Source organism: Heteronotia binoei, chromosome 17 (genome assembly GCF_032191835.1).
Source record: "Heteronotia binoei isolate CCM8104 ecotype False Entrance Well chromosome 17, APGP_CSIRO_Hbin_v1, whole genome shotgun sequence".
Lineage (NCBI taxonomy): Eukaryota > Metazoa > Chordata > Lepidosauria > Squamata > Gekkonidae > Heteronotia > Heteronotia binoei.
The window spans coordinates 14460234-14482702 of record NC_083239.1 but is presented as its reverse complement, the minus strand read 5'-3'; the positions used below and the strand labels follow the sequence as shown (position 1 = coordinate 14482702).

Here is a 22469-nt window from a genome sequence, read left to right as displayed (position 1 = left end):
ATTCCAGCCCTGACTCCAGGGGGGAAAAGGCAGCCAATCAGTCCCAAGACCCCCTTGCTCAGTGATCTCAACCAGCCGTTAAATGGCAGGATGGACACACTGGCTCTCACATTTGGTTATCCTTGTTCTTCCTGTTACCTCCAGCAGAAAGCTCACTCCTGTTAAGCACAACCCTAGAGGTTGAACCCTTCCCCCCCCCCCATGACAGATCTTGCTCCTCCTGTTCTGAGTCACACAGCTAGAAAGGTTGGTGTGTTCATTCATTCACTACTTTGGAAAAACTCCATTCGTTCAATGTAAAGTGTGCTGTGAAGTCACAGATGATTCAAGGGTCCCTGACCGTTTTGTGCCTGCGGGCACGTTTGGAATTCTGGCACGGCGCGGTGGGCAGAGCAACAATATGGCTGCCACAACATGGCTGCAGTGGGGGGCGGAGCCAGCCCAAAATAATTGCCACTTCAGTTACACAGTGTGGATCCTTGTGCTTTGGTGGCTGCTGCTGCCAAAGCAACATTTTTAAAAATCTGCACAGCCAATCAAATCTCCAGTGGCCAATCAGAAGCCTTGCTGGGCAAAAGCCCAACTTGGCCCCACCCACTTCCCCAAACACTTGGTGGGCACCAGGAAAGGGGTTAGTGGGCATCCATGGGAGCCACGCTGGGGACCCCCGCCTTGAAGTTTCAATTCATCGGGTGTTCAAGGCAACAGCCAAACAGAGGGGGCTCGTAGCAGCCCCAGTCTTCTGTGGTGATCTCCCATCCAAGCAGTGCTTGGCACTAAATTCTGGCTGTCAGGGCTGCCGCTATTCCATTCTGTTGCTCCTTTTTCAAAATGTGAAGTTTGTTAACATTGTGCGAGCCTTAGCCATGGAGCAGAACAGAATAAACAGAATGGGACACGCTCCCACCAGGAATGTGGGGGCCAGATGTGTGTGTGTGAATCTGTATATTAAATCGGGGGGTGGGGGGTAGCTATGGCAGATCAAATCTGCCATGTGATCACACCCTGAGGTTCTTACTGGTTGTTTTGATTTCCTTTCCTCTTCCAAGTACATTTAAATCCAAGACTGTTGCTGGAACTCCACCTCTTTAAGGGCTCTCAGACTGTCTCAGACCCCCCCCTCCCCCCAAAAAAAATCTTTGGATCACCAGCCTCACAACTATATGCTTCCACAACGAAGTGGTTGGAGTGTCAAAGAGACCTAAGTTCAAATCCCCATTCTACTGAGCAAGCTTGCTGGGTGACCTGGGCCAGACGTGCACCCTCTCAGATTAACCAACCTCACAGAATTGTGGTGAGTATAAAATGCACAGGAGTATTATAAACCACTTTGGGCTCCCAAAGTGGAAAAAAGTGGGATACAAATCAATAAATCTAAAGATAGGCAAAGCATGGTTTTTACTACTGAACCCTTGCCCCAACAATGTACTGATTTATTCAGTGCCAACAAGGCACCATGAAATCCACCAATATGTTTTCCCATCACCCACTGCTTCCTTCCCCACAGCAAAGAGCCAGTCCTGGCCTTCCTCTACCTAATTAGAGCAAGAGGTGCTTTGGAGGGGCCCAGTAGCTCTGCTGTCAAACTCACCAGCCTATATTGTAGCAGGATGCTTAGCATGGAACCTCCCAACATCTTGTGACTGGAACTGGCCTCACTGGCTGCTGTTTTGTGGCACTCAGAATTCCAAAAGTACCCAAACGTTCAACGAGATTGGGAACCCTATCCCACTCCCTTCAGATGTGCACAATTCCCATCCAAGAAACTGTGATCCATTTCCACCACTAGATGGCAGTGGCACCCCATGCTGTTTCCTATCTTCCTGCCATTAACAAGGACCTCTACAACTCCTGACTCACACAGGGTTGCCAACTCCAGCTCAGGAAATTCCTGGAGATAATGGGGACGATGCTTTAGGAAGTGGACTTTGGAGAGGGGAGTGTTGCCATAGTGTCTGCCCTCAGAAGTTGCCATTTCCTCCAGGGGACTTGTTCTCAGCGGTCTGGAGATCAGTTGTAATTTCAAACAGCTCCAGGCCTCACCTGGAGTTTAGCAACCCAACCCTTTGTGGTCCCAGGCATTGCTTCCAGTGCCCCATCAAACATTTGTGGCAGGTAAATTCAGCTTAACAGGCCTGATAACAGAACCCCCATCTACCATCAGTCCTCCTCCCGCCAATCCCTCTGCTTCTGTTCTCTCCATTCCAGCTAACGCACCTGTTTCTGCAGCCGCTGCTGCTCTTCCTGCTCAGCCCGAGCCCGCTCCTGGGCTTCCCGTTCCTCCCGCTGGGCACGCTCCTCCTCTTCCCGCCGACGCTCCTCCTCCAGCCGGGCTAGCTCTGCCTGCTGCTGGAGCCGTTCCTTGGCTTCTTGCTGAGCGCGTTCCTCTGCTAGCCGCCTGCCAGGCACAGAAAACACCCATCATCCAAACTGCTCCATCCCAATCAGAGGGTGAAAATGGAGAGCACATGGCAGGCAAGAGAGATGTGTCTTGTTCAGCTGGGGTGGGAGCTGTCTATATTGCGGTAAAACACCTGCTGAGGAGGAAGCACCCTTAACAGGGATGGCCCAGGCTAGCCCAGTCTGGTCAGATCTTGGAAGCTAAGCAGGGCTGATCTTGGTTAGTACTTGGATGGGAGACCACCAAGGAAGTGCTACACGGAGGCAGTCAATGACAAACCACTTCCCTTGGAAACTCTGTGGAGTTGCCATAAATTGTTTGTGACGATGGCACTTTCCACCACCTAGCAGGAAGCTGGACAAACACCCTCTGCTCTGAAAAGCCCTTAGCTCAAGGCCAGAGCGCCTCCTCAATGAGAGGGGCACAATCATCACTTTCTGGGTTTCAGACCCTGAAAACAGATTTATGAGCCTACTTGCTCTGCACATGAGAGGGGCACAATCATCACTTTCTGGGTTTCAGACCCTGAAAACAGATTTATGAGCCTACTTGCTCTGCACATGAGAGGGGCACAATCATCACTTTCTGGGTTTCAGACCCTGAAAACAGATTTATGAGCCTCCTTGCTCATAACAGTGTAGTTGTCTTGCATTGAAAGTAAATCAGATTCTTCACCAAAACGATGGCCACATTTTGCAACTGGAAACAATCTGCGCTTTTCTTTTCTTTTTTTTAAAGCACAGTAAAAACACTCCCGTAATAGTGAGACATCGTGAGAATCCAGTTAGCATTTTGTCGTGCAGGAAAAAGAAGGGAAGAACAAGCTTGTCTATCGCTTTCTCACAATAATCTAAAAGGAAATTTTGCAGAATCCAAGGATTGGCCTTGGGAGAAAATGAGTACAGAACAGACTGGGAACAAGGGAATGGTTGAGCCAAGAGTAAACACCAGTCTTGGGGGAAGAAAACGGAATGGCAATCCCTGATGTCGCCATCAGGCACCACGTAACAACAGGAGAGAAGTCACTACAGGAACAACAATATACACAACTCAATCATTATAGTGACAAATTACTATGTAATAAAGTGCATATACAAAATAAAAAACATAATTCATGACATTTCTTCCACAAGGAGTCCCAATGTGCAGGCTGTTGACTTTAAAAAGTCCTGCTTCAATTGTCACTCTTCCAGCAAATGGTGCTCCATAAATTTTCAAAAAAGACGTCCCAATTCAATGCCACTCACTGTTGATCTTTCCAGTGCATTGCTTACTGCTAAACATTTTTTAAGATAGTGTGGAAATGTAACTTCTCCAGGAGGATTCCAGATTGGCATAATGCTCTAAGGTGGCACAACGATTGAATTGTGTATATTGTTGCAATCAGGCATCAGGCAAGAAGTTTCAAGAGTTTCTCTCCCCCTTCCTCAGAGGACTAGAACCCAGTAGAATTTCCTGCCTGAGGACTCACCGCTCCCGCTCCTCCTGCTCCCGGCGTTCTTGCTCCTCCCGTTCCCGCTGCTCCCGGGCTTGGCGCCGTTTCTCAGCTAGGAGCCGGGCAGCCTCTTCTCGGTCTGTGGTGCCTGCCATGGGTTTGCCTGGCGTGGCAGCAGGAGGCGTTGGCACAGGACTGGCTGTGCCAGAAGGGTTAGTGGTATCTGCAGAGCCCCAAACATATAGATTAGACGACCACAAAAAGAAGATGAGAAGACGGAAAATCCCCGAAGGCCCTTCACTGTATCTTTGGTTCCCTCTAACCCCTGTAGTCATTTCCTAACATGTTAGTGACCCCTTAGGTAAAACACAAAGGTCCCAAACCCCAAAGGCCTCACCTGGTGCCACTTCAGCGCTCCCTGTGACCTTGGGGGTCTCAGTCAGAGCAGGAGAGGACACTCTTTGTTCCTTCTCTTCGCCCTTCGGGACCTTTGGCTGACTGCTGTGCTCCTTGCGGGATCGCACCTTGGGTGAAGAGTGAGTGCTGCGGGTCAAGCCTGGCCGATGCGGAGAACTGGGGCCTGTGCTAGGTGAGGCTGGGCGATGCTTGGCAATAGCTGGAGAAGCAGGCCTCGCCCTGGGGCCTGGGCTAACAGAGGATAACCACAAGAGTGTTAGGAGGAGGAGAAATGGCCTAGCCTCACCAACCAAGCCGCTCTATCCTATTATGGGCTGTAGCCCTGACAACTGGTGTAAGCCAAGAGTACAGGTAACACATGAATCTGCCTTTGAGTCAAACCCTTGGTTTGTGAAGGTCAACGTGGTACATTCTGACTGGAAAGAGCACTGCAGGGTCTTCCACATCACCTGCTGCCTCATCCTTTTCCACCTGGAGATGCCAGGGATTGAACCTGGGACCGTCTGTATGCAGGCAGGTGCTGTGCCACAGAACCACAACCCCTCCCTAGCTGCCTTATAGCAAGTCTGTCAAGGTCAGTATTGTCTGACTGGCAACGCCTCTCCAGGGCTGCAGGTAGAGAGCTCTTCCCCATCCATTCCTATCTGATCCTTTCGATTAGAGAAGCCAAGGATTGCAATTGGGGTCTTCTGCATGCCAAGAAGATATTCTGCCACTAAGCTGTGGCCCCTCCCCATACAAATTGTCTGTCAAGGTCACCGTTGTCTTCTCTGATTGGCAGTGGCTCTCCAGGGTCTTCTAGCTACCTGATCTTTTTAACTGGAGATGCTGGGAACTGATCCTAGGACCTTCAGCATGCAAAGGAGATGATCTACCACTGAACCACAACCTCCCCCCATATACCCCCCCCCCTTTTTGGCAGCATATATGAGACTATTTCCACATTCTCCAAAACAGGGGGCTTTGAAAAGTGGGATAAAGTGTAGTCAATGACCAAAATGGTCACTGCTGCTATGGCAGGAAACCTTTAAATATGGGGCAGGAGTATGGCTTTGTTGCTTCTACCTGCTCTCAGGTGTGCGCAGCTGGCGAGCCTGTCCAGCGGGCATAGACTGTCGTTTGCGTAGGGCAAGGGCACTCTTCTCTTGGGCATTCTCCCGCTCCTTGTCCTTCTTTTCTTTCTTTTTCTGAGGATGAGGAGAGAAGGAGACAAGGGAACAGCAGTCAGAGACGAAGATGTGTAGAAAAAGCAGGGCCAGAGGCTTTGCAATTACATCTCCAACCCTGAAAATGTCTCAGCTGCTAAAATACAGCCTCCGTGTTCAATGGCAGAATGCTAGTTGGAGAGCATTAGGGACCCTTCCCTGGTGGGCTTTCCTTGTGTAGGACCCAGATACGGCTGCTGCTATGGAGAAAAGAGAGCACAGGCTCACTTACAGGGGAGGCATCAGGTTTGCGCCGAGGTGTCACGTCTGGGCTGCTGGTTGCTGGCCGCCGTCTTTCTGAGCAGCGGTGGTGCAGGCGCTGGTTATTGCAGGGGCTGAGGGGGGTGGCAGAAGCTGAGCGGGGGCACACAGGTACTGTTGTGGGGAGAATAAAGAGACGGGTGGTCAGTAGGCCAACTACAGAGTCCAGCCCTTATTAGGGATGAGACCCAAGAGCAGTCATGAAATTTAGGAAGGAAGGCTAACAAGACACACAATTCCTCTCCCCCCCTCCCCCAATATGTCTTATCCCACTTTTCTCTTCAACCCCAACAATTCAAATACATTTTAGATAGATTTAGAACACAACCCAAAAAGACAACCATTTGCTGCTGCTACTTCAGTGGATGAGAAAAAGGAGCCGGAAGATGCAAATCTTCCAGTTTTGCAATGTGCTAGTTGAGGTGGCATCTGCTGAGGGGATGCTACTGCTCTAGAAATGGCTGCTCTGGGCAGGCACAGAGGCCACAAAAAGTCAAAGGTGGCTCTTTCCCGCCACAGTTTAAATATATGCTTATGCACAGAAGAAGAGTTCAGAGTTTGGACTTGGGAGTGGCAGAAGAACAAAGAGCAGAGTTGGGTTTGGACACAAAAAGAACTTGGGTTCAAATGCCCATTCAGCCATGCTCATGGACAGCTCAAGGTGGGATGCCCCCTCTACCCACACAAATCTCAGCCTTTCCACCCTACATACCCTGATCTTTGCCATTGCCGGCAAGCGTCACAGCGCTGCGACTGCGGGCCAAGAAAGACAGTGTTGGCGTCATGAGCCGGTCAACGATGCTGCTCTCCCAGGGGCTGAGTTGGAGGCTGCGGTCTGGTGATGGAAAAAGAGAGGGAACAGTTCTAGTGAGCCAGGTTTCAAGATATACCCAACCAACCCTCGAATATGGGAGCCTCAGCACTATCTGAGGCTCCCCACAGTTTTCCAGAGAGGGAAATCAGTTTTCAACCCTACTGACTTGCAGAGTTTGTCTGCAAGGCATTTTGTCTGCCCCAAATCTGCCAAGGCTAGCTGCTGAGGAATAAGCAACCTCTCGGGAGAAGGGAAGCTGGTAGCACCGGATTCAGAGTTCAAGATGGGTGGTGTAAAGTGGCTATCAAGTCACAGCCAATTGATGGTGACCCTTCCTGGGGTTTTCAAAGCAAGAGAGAAATAGAGGTAGTTTCATATTGCCTGCCCCTAAGTGGCAACCTCGGACTTCTTTGGTAGTCTTCCATCCATGTGCTAACCCAAAGCTGACCATGCGTAGCTTCCGAGATCTGATAGGATCCGGTTAGTCTGGGCTGTCTAGGACAGGGTGGCACTCAAAAGGAGCGACTTCTTTCCTCCTCCGCTTAGGTTCCAGGAATGAAAGGCCTCTGTGACCATTCAGAAATGCAACATTTACTTTCACAGGATGGCAGACAATCTTGCTAACCATCTTGACACATGTCAAGATTGTGGCCCTCGGCTGCCTCAGAAAACTTCAACATGAGGATGGAAGCATGAAGCAGTAATAGAGACAGATGTGCCCCTCTCACCGAGGAGGACGAAAACCCAGATACCGCAAACAGCCAAGGACACAGAGGATCAGTTGCTGCTTCACAACGGCAGGGTTTCTCCTCTTGGAAGATTTGCCAGACCCAGAAGATTTCACAAAAAAATTCCCAACGTTCAGGGCCTGCTGTTTTGCCATTACCACAAGTTTATTAGATTTCTTAGGTCCTGCTATCTATACCAGGGCTGCTAAAGCCACCAGTAAAGAAACAAAGATAACAAAGACAGACATTCTCAATAGTGACTTGGGTGATAGAAAATTGGGGATGTGGCGACAGGACATGGCACAAATGTATCACGTGGTTGTATGAATTGCCTTTATCCAAAATCATCAAGAAAACATTGGGGAATTGTTTTTTTTTAAAGTTATCAAGTGCCACAGCCTTTGATGGGACCTTTGCAAAGCAAAACACCTCCCCCCCCCCACGCGCACACACACATACAGAGGCATGTGTAAGGATGACCGTCTGACTGACCCTGCCATGGGCACCGCCCAATTCCACTCCCATGAACAGTCCTCGCTGGGGCTCTCAGCAGGCCGGCTCAGACACAGGCCGTTCCCTTGGACTCCTCCGGGCGTCTCGTTCAGATGCCCAGGGTATTTTTAATCATCGCTAAGCAACTGGGAAACAAAAACAGCTATGGGAGGAAATACTATCCTGAGCAGCAGCAGCAGAGAAGGGAGCCAAGGGAGATCCAGCATTGCTTGACCTGCTTAGGATGACCAGGCCCTGAAAGCCCTAGGCTGGGGTTGGGGAGGAGTCCTTTGAACCTCAGTATGTAACATGCTTTGCCCACTGAAGGTCCAAGGTTTGATTCCTGCTGTTTTCAGTTAAAAGGTTTAAGGAATTGGCAACAGGGCAAGTCTTTTGCCAGAATTTTGGAGAACCACTACCGGAGTACAGAGCTCCTGGGCTAAGGCAGATCATTAGCTTGAATTGACTGACCACAAGTTTTCATATTTTTATCTATATCTATATATTGATGTGACCCGCCTCAAGAAGGTCTGGAGAGGCAGCTTCTTCTTCTGCCATCAAGTCGTAGATGAATTATGGAAACTCTAGGCCTATATATGTGTGGCTCCACCTCCCGGGGCAGTCATTTTGTGGTTTGCTTTGTCTCCTGAAGCACCCATTTTGTGGTTGTGCCCACCACCCTGTGTCAGAATTCCTAACATGCTTGCAGACTCGCTGCTGTAGGGTTTTCAAGAAAAGAGATGAACAGAGGTGGTGCACCATTGCCTGCCTCTGCATACAGATCCTGCACTCCTTTGGTGGTCTCCCATCCAAGTATTAACCAGGGCCAACTCTGCTTAGCTTTCAAGATCAGGTAAGATCAGACTAGCCTGAGCTATCCATGTCAGGACAGAAGCAACATACACATTTTCTAAATATATATGCAGACAATAGAGCTGCCAAGCCCCTGATCAGGATTAGGAACCCCCATGCCTGCTCCCATGGGAAAATACCATGCCAGTTGAAATGTCTTCTCACTTTCAGCAAAAAAACAAACAACCCCCCCCCCCCCCAGGAAGGATACAGGGCAAGCTCAAATTGCTGGTTTCTGGCAATTCTCAGAACAACGCTACCATAGAGTTCACCACAGAGTTTCCAGCAATTCCTAGAGCAATACTATGTCATTTCCATTTGTTTAAAAAATGGAAGTGATGAGGCAACCAGCGTCATGCTCCCACCATATCACTGTGCACAGCCCTCTTGCCAGTTGCCACGCACTGGCAACCACAGCAGAGAGCTCCATCTTGTTAGCATGTGCCCCTTTTGGGGGACATGTCACCATCCCACCCAGCACTGCCCCAGTGCCAACTGCTACTCAGAACCCCCCAAAATCTCACACCCATGACGAGTAAACAGAAGAGAGATATCCAGTGACACTGTTTCTGTACATTATATAGTTGCTGAGTACATTATCTTTCTCCCCTCCCTCAGCTGGAGCAAGAGAGGAGGCACACAGTCAGTTAGACTGGGGCCTCCTGAAGCATTTCTCCACACATGCAATTGGTGGTTCTCATCTCTCACCCCAATAATCTCTTTCCTGCCTAAGGTTGCCGGTCCCCAGTTGGGGACAGGGATTCCCTGATTTGGAGCCTCTCCCCACCCCCTACCCCACTTCAGGTCTATCAGAAACTGGGGGAAATTACCCTGCCCCAACAGGCAAGAAAATGAAAATAAACACAACATACCTACGTCACTGGGAAATTATGTAGGCACGTTGGCAACACTGGGGGACGATGCTCTGGTTTTTGGGCAAAACTCTCTGGCAAGAAGCTAATCTACCATAGATTTCTGCCCACAAACCAGACTATCACCCCCAATGTGCCAATGTCACTGTCAGGACCTAGCAACCCTATTTCTGCCTGACATGAGTTGCTAACCCAAATCTGGACTAAGATGGTCTTGCTTTTTCTGAGACACCACCTGACATCCATGGAGCATTTTCTTTTCTTTAAGCAGAAGAACTTGTCTCAGTATAAAGCAGCTTCACGTATTGGCAGCAGAACAGCAGCAGCGAGAACATGTGCCTCCCCAGGGCAAGAATAAGGAAATCTGTTCCCCTTTAAGTGCTTGGGAGTTAATACCCAACCCCATCTTCTGGGAAGCAGTGCAGCTTGGCAGAGGGCACCAAGAATGGGGCTTTGGGCAGCTGCCAAACTTGGAGTTACCTGTGGGAAACTGGGAAGCAGCAGAAAGCTCTCCCATGACCAGGAAAAGGCCGCAGCCATGAAGAATATAAAGCTTGAAGACAGTCTCGATATTGGATACTGGAGCAGCTTTGGCCAAGAGGGGTGGGGGACATCACTCCTTGGCATCAGGGCCCTTATTGTCTCCCCATGAGTAGAGTTGGGGGTGAGAGGGCTGCAGTAAATGCAGGACTCAACTGTTTGCTTGGATGGGGTCCCTTGTTCTGAATGCCCAGGGCATGGAAGATCTAAAGCCCTAAAAAGCTAGAACTTCTCAAACTATCTCTCTTAGTTTTACACTTTGCTGCTCACTTTGAGATAATAACAATTCCTTCTAGATGCAGGAATGAAATATATATATATATAAAGACTCACTAGCAGATATAGATAAATATCTCACTAGCAGATATTACTGAGTGCTAAATGTCCTGCACAAAGATGTCTCAAAAATCTGCAGCATAGTAGTCCGAGTTCCACATGATGGAAACCAGAATTTGGTGTAATGTACATATGGCTCAGAGTGGTAAGCTGCAATACTGTAGTTCAAGCTCTGCTCACGACTTGAGTTCAATCCTGGCGGAAGCTGGGTTCAGGTAGCCGGCTCAAGGTTGACTCAGCCTTCCATCCTTCCGAGGTCGGTAAAATGAGTACCCAGCTTGCTGGGGGGGGGGGGAAGTGTAGATGACTGGGGAAGGCAATAGCAAACCACTCTGGTAAAAGTGCCAAGAAAACGTCATGATGTGACTTCACCCCATGGGTCATAATGATGCTGTGCTTGCACAGGGGACTACCTTTACTCTTTTTTTTTTACATATTATGCAAATTAAACCTGTCTGCGCAGTCCTGCCTGTTTGCATATTTTATTGTATTTCTGCCAGTCTTAAGAGGGACCCAAAAGGTATGCAGAGGGATGAAACCCTCCCATTGGGCACTAGAAATCCCACTGACACTCATCCTGGAAACTGCACACACACCACTTACACAATTTTTAGCTTATCCGTAATCACAAGAGCTTGAAACCTGCACAAAAGCCAATACCCTCAACTGCTGAATTCCCACGATCTCCTTTGCTTGCGTGGATGGCACCAGGCATGCCCAGCCCCAGCTGTATCACATTATATGTATCTTTTAAAGGGGGTTTTCTTCATTTTTTAAACAGACTTGTCCCACCCTGACCTTCTCATGTGCACCTGAAGTTAGTACTGCCCCCTACCCCGCCCTTCTCCCTGGCATTGAGGGGTGCCCCCAGAGGGGTCTCTTACTTCTACTGGGTGAGTTCCAGAGTGTGGCGGAAGATTTGGAGAGGCGCTTGTTGATTATAGAATCCACGTGTTTAGGGAGATTTACAGCAGAGAGGGAGCACCTGCTTGCACCTACGAGAGGGAAAAGACACACGGGCGTTAAGGGCAGTGGGGCAGGATCTGGCAGACATGCGGGCATGCAGCAGCAGAGGGCAGGAGTCATGCGGCAGAGGGAGAAGGGCAGAGGAAGCTTGGTGGAGTATTTAGAGGTGCAGGGTTTAGGTGCTGATTGACGTCACTACCCCCCCGTGTGTGCTCAATGGCCTCGCAAGGGCTCGGGTGTGCACATGCTGCATCCAAGGCACAGGCGAGTGTGGCAGGTGGGAGCTTGGTTGAATTGCCAGCACACTTGTCCTTGGAGAGTTTTTGCAACGCCCAGCTTAACCAGACATGAAGAACTTGGCTACCTTTCCTCCTTCATCCAGGCAGCGGCAGGTAGAGACCAACAGCCCAATCCTGTTGCATGGCTTACAGTGATGTGAAGCTCACTGATTCAGTGGGGATTACTCCCATGGTGAGTGTGCATAAGATCAAAGCTTTAAAGGGAGGCTTTTAAAATACCCGGCTCCAGGGGTCTCCAGATACACTCTAATGTGTTTATGATCATAGTAGCAAAGACAAGTTGGAAGCAGAAGAATGGTAAGAAACAGTTTGTACTTCCTTTAGCATGTCACCTACAATGCTCAGAAGCCATGCAAACAGGCAGCCTTGGACTGCTTTTGTTGAACATAACTCACAAGGTTTTTTCCCTATTAAAAATAGCAAGATTTGTGAGTACTTGATGGGAAATCCATTCCCAAAGGCCAACGATGACATTTGGTCCATTAGGATAAATAGCTAAGTAGTTGTGTCCTTTTTTTAAACACTGAAGACTTGTTGCCATCAGGGCAATTTATTTATTTATTTCATTTATATCACACCAATCTAACCAATGGGGACCCAAAGGTGCTTCCATTGTTATTTCCTCCATTTTATCCACACAACAACCCTGTGAGGCAGGTTAGGCTAAAAGTAGGCTGGCTAGGGGGGGGAAACAGGCATTTTTCCCAGCCTGCAACATCACTTCTGGTGCAAACCAAGAAGTGACATTACTGCATTGATGCAACGCTCTAGGATTACACCAAAATTCTATCGTAAACCATACAGTAATCAGGGCAATCCTACAGCATCATACAAATGTGATGACAAACCAACCCCAGAGTGGTGGTGCCTATAAATGTTCCTGCCCCACTAAGCCTCCTGCTGGTTGCCAGTGCTCTTTTGGGAAATGGGGGAGGTTTCCCTCAGGCACACAGCTGACAACATGAGATTTCTGTGGTGAATGCATCAGCCCTGAACAATGGAAGAAAAAGAAGGGCTATTGTGATTTTATTTTGCAGCTATGTTATTTTGTCCCATGCTTTTCCAAAACTTTTCTTTGAATGTCAGGAAGCAAACAACTTTGTCACACAACAAAAAATGGTGGCTATGCTTGGACTTCTTCCAAGTTTGCATAATAAAGAAGTTGAGATTTCCATGAATGAGGGAAGAGTAATCTGTCACTTGTATTGTTTAACCTTCATGTTTTGTTTTCTTACATTTACTCCAGATCTCCATTCATTTACTTCATTGACCAGAAAGCTCTAATTTTGTTGAGTATTTGGGGGAAGGGATTGCCACTAATAGTTTCCTTGTGATAACAGTCCATTCTGGGACAGATCACCCTGCCCCGTGGTGTAAACTGCTCCCATGGCAGTCTCCTAGAGATGCTAAACCCTGAGGTGGGGGCAGGGGTCTCTCGCTACCAGGTCCCACCTCTCTGCCATGGACCAGCTGGCTGGTGGAAGGGAATTACCCTCAAAACGTGGGAAGAATACCCAACATTTTAGCAACATGCCTACATGACTTCAATGTGACCCAGAAGTGACATTGGGCAAAACTCTATGGGCAAAACTCTATGGCAGAAGCGAATTTTACCATAGAGTTTTTGCCCCCAAACAAGAGCAATGCCCTAATGTCCCCGATATGACTAAGTCACTTCCGGGTCATGCTGGAGGTCATGTGGGCACATTGCTGGAAGTGTGAAGAAGCTCCCAGCTCCCAATAAGCTAAGTCTCCCCCCTCCCCCCACAGTTCCCTGCAGGCTGCCCAGAGGGACAAAAAGCAAGGGCACTAAATGGAGTGCAGAGATATTTAGTTGGCAATACTTTCCTTAGCATTAAGATAAGTGATAGGAAAAACAGGAGCGGCTATATTTATCAGGTTGATGCTAGAGGCCCAGGAAAAAAAAATGGCACCTTAACTGTGAAGGGTACATGTAATTTGGAGCGAACAGGTCAACAAAGTCATGTCGAACCACTTTCTCCCTGTAACATTTCATTCTTCGATATAGACAGAACTGTGTTTTGTACCTGCCACGCTTGAGAAATATACACAAAGCCCCTTCATCGTCTCCGGTCCAATTAAAGACCCCTAGCATTATGGGCAGATGCGCACTGTCCTCACACTTGCAACTCTCTGCTCTGCAGGTTTTGCCCTCTGTATAGCCAGAAGGCTCTGCTTCTCCCACCAGAAAGTCAGCCAAACTGACAGCTTCCTTCCCAAAGATGGCCCCAAAGTGCCCCCTCCCTCCAAGAACAGCCTCAGGATCAAGGACATACTGGGAGACATTTTTGGTTGCTGAAGTACTTACGGAAAGATTTTCACCTCAAGCTTCAGAGGGTGAACTGTTTTAACCAGCAATATTTTTCTACCGTATTTGCTGTTGTTTTTAAACAGATGCGAAGAAAACAATCATCGTTATGATAGTACAATGTGACTGTACCTATAGAGCGTATGGACTTGTATCCAGAACTAGGATGAGAAATGCAACAAAACCGCATGGCCCTTAGCAGTGAGAGCTAGGCAGCAGCGGTAGCTGGGAGGTTTTTAAACCTCTAACTTCCCGCCTGTAGACAATGCCAGGGTTTGTTTGTTAATGTGCAACCAGACACAAAATGTGCAGCCCCAAGGCGGGGAGGAAATATGCTGTTGTACAAACACATTTGTGCAATTCAAAAATGAAAACCTTCTGCATGAATGCAGTCAAATTCCTAGCTGACAGGACTTTCTCCCACTCTGTGTAGGCTTCTAAATGCCATGGAATGCGGCTCTAAGGAAAATAAAGCATGTGCACAAACACAAAAGAAAAATGTATAGGTGTGCTGTATTGGCATATGCAATGCGTGCAAATTACAACTGCATACCACAATGCATTTCCAAATTTTCCTTCAGGAAAAGCTCTGGTCCTTCATTCTGCCAATTCTATAAACTGGCTGTTAGCTGAAAACAAGTACCAGAAAATTCTTAAGATTCCCAACATGGTATCTCTGGCGCTGTGGCACCAGCACTGTGTTTCCTGGTGCCCACTTCTTTCTTCTCCAAAGCAAAGAGCCAGTCTTGACTATCCTCCACCTAGGGGTGCGAACTCTGGGTTGGGAAATTCCTGCAGATTCTCTCCCCACCTCACTAGCCCAGGAGTTGCTTCTAGGGTTGTCGGGTCGAATAGTTGTGCAAGTGGGGAAGAGGGAGGGACTTTCCGTGAGTGGGGAGGAGCATCGTGATGTGCCTACGTGATGTAGGTGTGTCAAGGATGTCGGGGTGACGTTCTGGTTTTTGGGCAAAACTCCATGGGTAGATTGTACTTCAAATCATAGAGCTTTGCTCCAAAACCAGAGCATCATCCCCCAACATCCCCATTGTGCCTACATCATGTCAGGTTTTTGTAGGCATGCTGAAATGATTTCTGGGTTCCTGCCAAAAAGAGGGGGTGATTTGGGGAAAGAAACCATGAGACCACCCATGCGCATGGGGGACAGGTGTCTGGCAACCCCAGTTGCTTCTGAAGAACTCAGGAAACCTTTGAGTTTGCCTGGAGTAAACCTTCAGAAGCAGCTTCCTCTGTTCTCCCGAGACTGTGACTGCCTCCCCCACACCCAGGCAGCCATTTTATAGTATCCTGCACCCTTCTCCCCTAGCAGCAATATTATGGTAGCACCCACCACCTGTTCTGAAATGCCCCACAGGCTCAACAAGTTTAGGGATTTCTGTTGTAAGCTATCAGAGTGAAGAAAGTGGTCTGGCTCAACAGTGGACTTTGCAACCAATGTACACAACATCATTATGGACATTATGCGACAAAAAAAGAATCTGTGTTCCAGGAAAAACTGTGTGTGTGCGCAACAGTCATACAAAAACAGCCGCATTGCACACAATCAGGAGAGACAACAAAGAACAGGAATTATACAACCACATCAAAATTGGATGAGAGAGCCAGCATCCATCTAATTTCCTCTGAGCGCAATGGACAGAGCATGCTGGACTTAGGTCTACGGAGACCCAGGCTCAAATCCCTGCTCAGCCATGCAGTTCACCGACAAGCAGTATAAAAAAGATCTCTGAGCATGAACAGAGGGTTCTTTTATCAGCACTGATTCACCAACCCACCCACCAAACCTGACACACACTTAAGATGAGGAGAAGAGCTTCCAGGTCAGAGGGCATGTTTCCAAGTCGAAGGCATAACATGGGCCCTACTCGTTTCGCAAATTGGTTCATTTATTATGAACAGAACATCTACTGCAATCAATACAGCTACAATATCAAACTGCACACCAAAGAAAGAGAGAACAACTGAATGTGGCCTTTCGTGCTTCAGCAGACCCTTGGTAGTGAGAGGTTTTTACCCCACCCCATCCCTACAATCAGGAGTGCTTAGAATTTGGGGCATTCTTAGGGGACCATTCAATATGTTGCAATGAAAACATGGGATGGAATAGCTTCTGATACACCATCGGAGGAAGTTACAGCTTTCATGAGTAGAGATACTCCCTGATACTGGATATAGCATAGCTAGACTCAAAATAGACAGGCAACACCGTTTCAAACAGGAGCACTGTTTAATAGTTCTGTTTCTGTCTGGAGCTGCAATAGTTGATGAAGTTTGCATTCACATGAAAACTTATACTCAGAAGTTAACATTGTTGGGCTTAAAGGTGCCATTGGACTCTTTGCCCACACCAAATGCTGGAGTGGACTCTGTATGTTTGTTAAGTGCCATGAAGTCACTTCTGAATTAGGGCAATCCTATGAATTAATGTCCTCTAGGGAAGTCTGAAACACTGGCCTGGGTTAAAGGAACAGAGTTGTTGAAACACCACAGTTCAGAGACCAATCTAGGAAAGAGGAAGTCCTTGGCTCAAATCCTGCATCAGTCATTACATATTAGGTGGCTTTCATGCTAGCTGCTGTCTTGCAGCCTTACTTCCTCCTTAGTAATATGGAGATCATGATATTGGCCTGCATTACAGGGCTATTTTAAGCACTGCAACAAGATTACTCTATGAAGTGCTTTGAATGCTATAAAGTTCTATACAAATGCTATTTCTGTTATTATGTACATGTCCCCAGCTGATCAGGACTGAAGCGAGCCCTGTAAATAACCCCACAAAAGTTACTAATCCACAGACAGTTTTAGTGACATGTCTGCTCACAAATAGATCTAGGCAGGAATTTTTTTTCTGGGAAAAGAGTTGCCGGAACTCTCAAGAGGGAAATTTAGAAGAAACACACAGCTGCCCCTCGTGAACTTGTAAACAGTTTTTGAGAATTTTGCTTCTAAAAAGAGGTTACGAAACTCCATTCCACCGTGTTCCCCAGAAAAAAAGCCCTGGTTCTAGGTGAGCAGCCACATTGGTCTGAAGCAGCAGACCAAAGTTTGAGTCCAGTGACATCCTTAAGACCAACAAAGTTTTGTTCTGGGTAGAAGCTGTTATGTGCATGCACACTTCTTCAGGTGCATTGAAACAGAAGTCCCCAACCATTACATACAGGTAGTGGGTGAGGAGGATGTTGCCAGGGAGCGCCAATTAGTATCGTGATGCATAAGCAGGGCTATTTTTGAGTAAGAAGGCACAGGAACGCAGTTCCAGCTGGCTTGGTGGCAGGGGTGTGGCCTGATATGCAAATGAGTTCCTGCTGGGCTTCGTCTACAAAAAAGCCCTGTGTGAAACAATGGTTGTGTCAGGGGGTGTGGCCTAGTATGCAAATGAGTTCCTGCTGGGCTTTTTCTACAAAAAAAGCCCTGTGCATAAGTAACCTGAGCAATAAATATAGCTAAATCTGTTTGAAGGCTATTGAACCCGTGAACACCAGCTATAGGCTATCTATCTGCCTGCCTCCTGTTCTAAATATGTCCTGTATGCTAATTTGTTGATCACCATCATCCGGTTTTAGCTATATTTACTACTCAGTTACTTATGCATTTGGACTCTAACTGGCCTTAATGGCAACATACCTACATACACACACACACAACAGCTTAAAACCAGAATAAAACTTTGTTGGTTTTAAAGATATCACTGGACTCAAACCTTGTTCCACAAACAGATGCTGGTCATACATATTCTACAAGATACCAGTAACCAAATTTTGCCAATTTCCCTTGCTCCATCATCTGGAGGCAAGTGCTATGCACCACAGATGACTAGAGAAGTGGCTCTCTTGTCGCTTTCCAGCTCCCCATTGGTTTCTACACTTCTTTAAGAAACACCACACACACTTCTAAACTTTCCTCCATAATCATGAGACGTCCCCCCAAAAACACACACCCATAAAACAAACTTTTCATGCTGATGGATGCTGAGCTCTTCTGTGTTTGTGCAGCAAGCTGCAGATTTCTGACAACCCTACAAATATCCTGACATTAGCAGTGTCTGAGAACTAAATCATTTTGCCACAGCAGCATCGCAACTAAGCATTTATGGGTCACTTTTTTGCAAATTCTGACATCCAGTCTTATGTGACTGGAGCTACAGACAGAGGAGGAAATAGCTGTAGGAGATTTCAGGGATCTCACAGGTAGGGAAAGGAAAGCATTGTGCAGAATCACCGCACTACAGCATCTACGGGAAAGCAGCCCACTTACATCAATATATGCAATATATGGCCCATCTACAAGATAAAGTTACAAAGAGAAGCCCCACATTTCACATGCAAATTGGCTGGTCTTTGATTTGTCTCCAACCACCAATCAGGGCACCAAGGGCCCTTTTCATCCACATGCATGCATGTGCGGAATTGCCCAGCTGTGCAAAAGCATTCAGGCCCGCCATGCCCACATGCACTACTCCCAAGCACTTCTTGGCCTGCATGCGCATACATTTCCACACACACAAACACACACCCCGAATGTGTCAAGAGAGGCCATGCAGACACTGTCACTCACCATCTTTGTGAGCAGGGGAGCTGTGGTGCAGTGCACCGGCCCATGACCACCGTTGCTGCCGGATTTCCGCCCAAGTTTTCTTTGTTGAGCGTTGAATGGCAGTTTCATAGCGTTCCTGACAGAGAAGGGAGAGAAGTCAAGAAGAGAAAAAAAAACTTGAGGAGAAACACTCAGCTGTTACAAACAGTACCGGACAAGGATCCAGACACTGAGGAAGGATTAGGGTTTAACTTGATCAACCATCAAGGACAAAAAATACCGCAGTTGTTTATTTTAGGCTTCTAATTTGCCCCATGATGAAAAAGGATAACATGGCTCGAAAAACCTTTTAAAAACCCAGAATACAATTCCAGAGGTGCTCACAGATTGCTATGTGAGGTGATTTCCACCTCACGTCTGCTGAATCTAGGATCTATTTGTTTTCTTTTAATACAGCTGAGCGATAGATCCTTGAAGTTAAATCTGGTCTTACTTTCATGTATGTTTATATTTGTGTGCATATTTGCAACTGTTCTCCCTCGCCAGCCAAAAATTGGATTAGCATTCTGGTAAATGTTTTGTTCTTATTTTTACTTTTTGCTGGGGTTTTATTTTATTTTTTGAAAAATACAGCAAGGTAATATGGATCTTTGTACATTTTAATAAACATCCCTCATGGGTTTTTTTGTTTGTTTGTTTGTTTAGTTTTTTTGGGGGGGGGGGAAACACCATAGCCAAATAGAATTAAATTAGGACTCATCCTTATTAAATCAATGTTTATTAGATCCAAAAGGCACATCCATGGATGAAAAGAAGAAATGATTTTGGGTGATTCTCCCTCCCACTACAGACCCTACAGAGATTTGGAGGTGGAGCCTGGGGAAAACAGAGTTTAGGGAGGGGAGCAACCTCAGCAGAGTTTCATACTATACAGTCCACCCTCCAAAGCAGCTGTTTTCCCCAGGCAAACTAATGTCTGTAGTACAGACATCAGTGGTAATTCTGGGGGATCTCAAGGCCCTACCTATTCACACAGCATATTGCTCTCACTGGTTTTTTGGGGGGGAGGGGGAAATACCTCTGACTCCTAGTGAGGGCATTTCCACTGCAAAGCAGAGGGAGACGGCAGGCAGGAAAATTCCATTCAACTCATGGAGTTTTTTTATGTGCAATGATGGAGCCGAGCCAAATTGTTGTACAGCCTATAACTTGCTTGCAGCCCTTAAACCATCCCAGGAATGATGCCCTGTTCTGCCACCCCCAATCCTCAGTTCTTCACTTTTGACATATGTCTTGAAGGCCAAGATACAAAGTTGGCTCAGAGGTTAACAATAAACCCGGTTCACACAGCTCCACAGCTGAGTCTGGGGATTATGGAACTTCGAGCCTCCCTTTGCACACAGCCAGGTAATTAAGCATTTTCACTTCTGGGACGCTATGTCAAAGATGGTAAATTATAGCTTGCAGTTTCCAAGCATAGTATCAAAGGATACCATGTATAGTAAATCTGGATTCTGAACTCAGGTTTAATCACAGTTTGCAAGAAAAGCGCAAGCTCGGATTTACCAGTTTGGACTTAACAGCAAGCGATATGGAAATCTCTCTTTATCCAACTGCATGTACCTGGGTTTGGGGAGAGGGAAGGAGCAATGCCCTAGGCTCATGCACATAGTCCCAAAACAACATAGCGCCAAAACAAGGCTATGTCTGAACTAAGCTAATTGAAATTTAAAATAAGTAAACCTTATACTTGGACCAGATCTTTCATTTATGTTTTCTCTACAGCAGCAAGGCCTAGAAACCTGGCAAGTTAAAACAAAACTGATACTTTTGAATCCATATACCAAGTTCTGTGAAAAATCTCTACACACAGCCCTCCCCTTCTCTCTCCTTTTTCCATCTCCCAGTGCCTGACACTGTCCCTTCATCTATTCCAGTGACCTATAGACCACCATTTTCCACCATACCCTGGTGGCCACATCCCTATGCTCACCCACTTATTCTCGCCCGTATCATCCTTTACCCACCTTGTTCCTCTCCAGCTTTTGTCTTTGGCGCTCCTCGAGGGCAGCACGACGTTTCTCAGCTCGAACTCGCTGCTCTTCAAGCCGGCGTCGGCGTTCTTCCAGTTGCTTTTCACGTAGAAGTCGTGCCTTCTCTTCCTTCTCCAGCCACACGGCTCGCTTGGCAGCTAGCAAGGAGAAGATCAAGGAGAAAAAGTTTACATGGTGCCTGCCCCCCCACACACACACACACAAGCCTGGGGCATGCAATGCCATATATAGACAGGCCAGAATCTATCACAACATCCAGTGCTCTTTAGCAGTTTTGTTTCAATGTGTCCTTTTCAATGAAAATTTCTATTGTTTTTTAACTTATTGCTGTGGCCTGTAATGTATTGGACCTGGTGGTTTTAAAATATTAATACAAAATAAAAAACAGATATATATCTACCCCATCCTACATTCCATATTTTCTAATCCCCAACATATTGAACTGTCAGGGTGTTAAGATCAGCTGGTCTATGGAATTTTTATTACATCTATGTCCTGCTGTTTTTTCCAAGGAGTATATTTGGGGTTTTCATTTTATCCTCAAAACAATTAAGCCATGAATTAAGGATGCTGCAGATTTGCCTCTCAACTAGGACTTCCTTTGAGGCCTCTACATGGACACATGAAGCTGTCTTATACTGAATCAGACCACTGATTCATCAGTTAGTGCTGTCCACCCAGACTGGCAGCGGCACTCCAGGCCAGGGCAGGCTTGCTAGCACCCTAGCCTGGGAGGGTGGGGGCTGCCCCCTCCCTCCTGAGCAATTCGAATCACGTGAGAAGGCATCCAGCAGCAGCCACTGCCCTTCCCGTGCCAGGTCCTGCCAATCAGCTGGTTGGTGGAGTCTTTAAATTGTGCGGGATGCTGCAGATTCTTGTGCAATTTGAATTGCCAGCAGGGACAGCCTTCAAGCTGTAGTGAAGGTGCTTGAAGGCGGCCCTCCACCCCCTACCAATAATTCAAATCGCACAGGAAAAGCGGCAGGAGTAGCTGCATGCAGTTTAAAGACCCTACTGACCAGCTGGTCAGCAGGCTCTTTAAATGAAGGGGAAGGTCAGCCCAGTTGCTTCTGCCAGCACTACCCATGATCAGGAGAGCACTCAGGAACAGGTACTGGCCTCTCAAGCGATTTAAAGGCCCTGCTGATCAGCTGATTGGCGGAACCTTTTCCAGGCATCTTCCCACGTGATTTAAATCACCCAAGAGGGAGGAGGTGGCCCCAATTCAGTGCCCCCCAGGGCTGCATCCTAGGCAACCGCCTAACGTCACCTAGCAGTTGCGCCAGCCTTGGTGGCACTCAAGAGTTTCTGGTAAAAGTCTTTCACATCACCTGCTACCTCATCTTTTAAAGTGCAAATGCCAAGGTTTGAACCTGGGACCTTCTGCAACCCAAGCAGATGCCAGTTTTGTGTAGTAGTTAAGTTCACGGACTCTTATCTGGGAGAACTGGGTTTGATTCCTCACTCTTTACATGCACCTAAGTGACTTTGGGTCGGTCATAACTCTCTCAGAGCTGTTCCTCTCAAGAGCAGTTCTTGGAGAAGGTGTCTGTTGTGGGTAGGGGAAGGGAAAGGAGACTGTAAGCTGCTCTGACACTTCGAGTGAAGGGCCAGGTACAAATCCAATCTCTTCTTCTCCCTCCACTGTTTTGCCCAAAGCAACACATGCATAGTAGAAGGAGTGGTCTTAGCCGGTGGGCAAGAAGGGCAACTGCCCCAAGCCCCACAGATGTGGGGGCCCAAACCAGCTAATGCCCCATCCCCAAAGGAAGCGGGGGGAGAACAGAATGAGCAGGCTCCTGATGCACCTTGCATCTACCCAATCTGGGGCTCCTGAAGATGCCTTCCAGTGGCTCCTGCATGGGGCAAGTGGTGGTAATTGTGGGTGCCCATCCTGGATTTTTCCCAGGGACCCAG

At 47.5% G+C, this 22469-nt stretch overlaps 1 protein-coding gene across 4 annotated transcripts in view; it reads right to left on the bottom strand.

Moving 5' to 3' along the window:
- MAP7D1 (MAP7 domain containing 1) overlaps positions 1–22469 on the bottom strand; it is a 78238-nt gene that overhangs the window by 10157 nt on the left and 45612 nt on the right. Inside the window, exons 4-12 of one of the 4 annotated variants that reach the window (XM_060257600.1) lie at positions 20526–20689; positions 18520–18634; positions 11238–11348; positions 6432–6554; positions 5691–5836; positions 5319–5440; positions 4234–4484; positions 3873–4059; positions 2218–2398 (exon numbers count right to left, since the gene is read on the bottom strand). In XM_060257600.1, coding sequence (XP_060113583.1) covers positions 2218–2398; positions 3873–4059; positions 4234–4484; positions 5319–5440; positions 5691–5836; positions 6432–6554; positions 11238–11348; positions 18520–18634; positions 20526–20689 — 1400 coding nt within the window. The remainder of the gene's footprint in view (positions 1–2217; positions 2399–3872; positions 4060–4233; positions 4485–5318; positions 5441–5690; positions 5837–6431; positions 6555–11237; positions 11349–18519; positions 18635–20525; positions 20690–22469) is intronic. The other 3 variants (XM_060257601.1, XM_060257602.1, XM_060257603.1) reach the window with 3 other exon arrangements.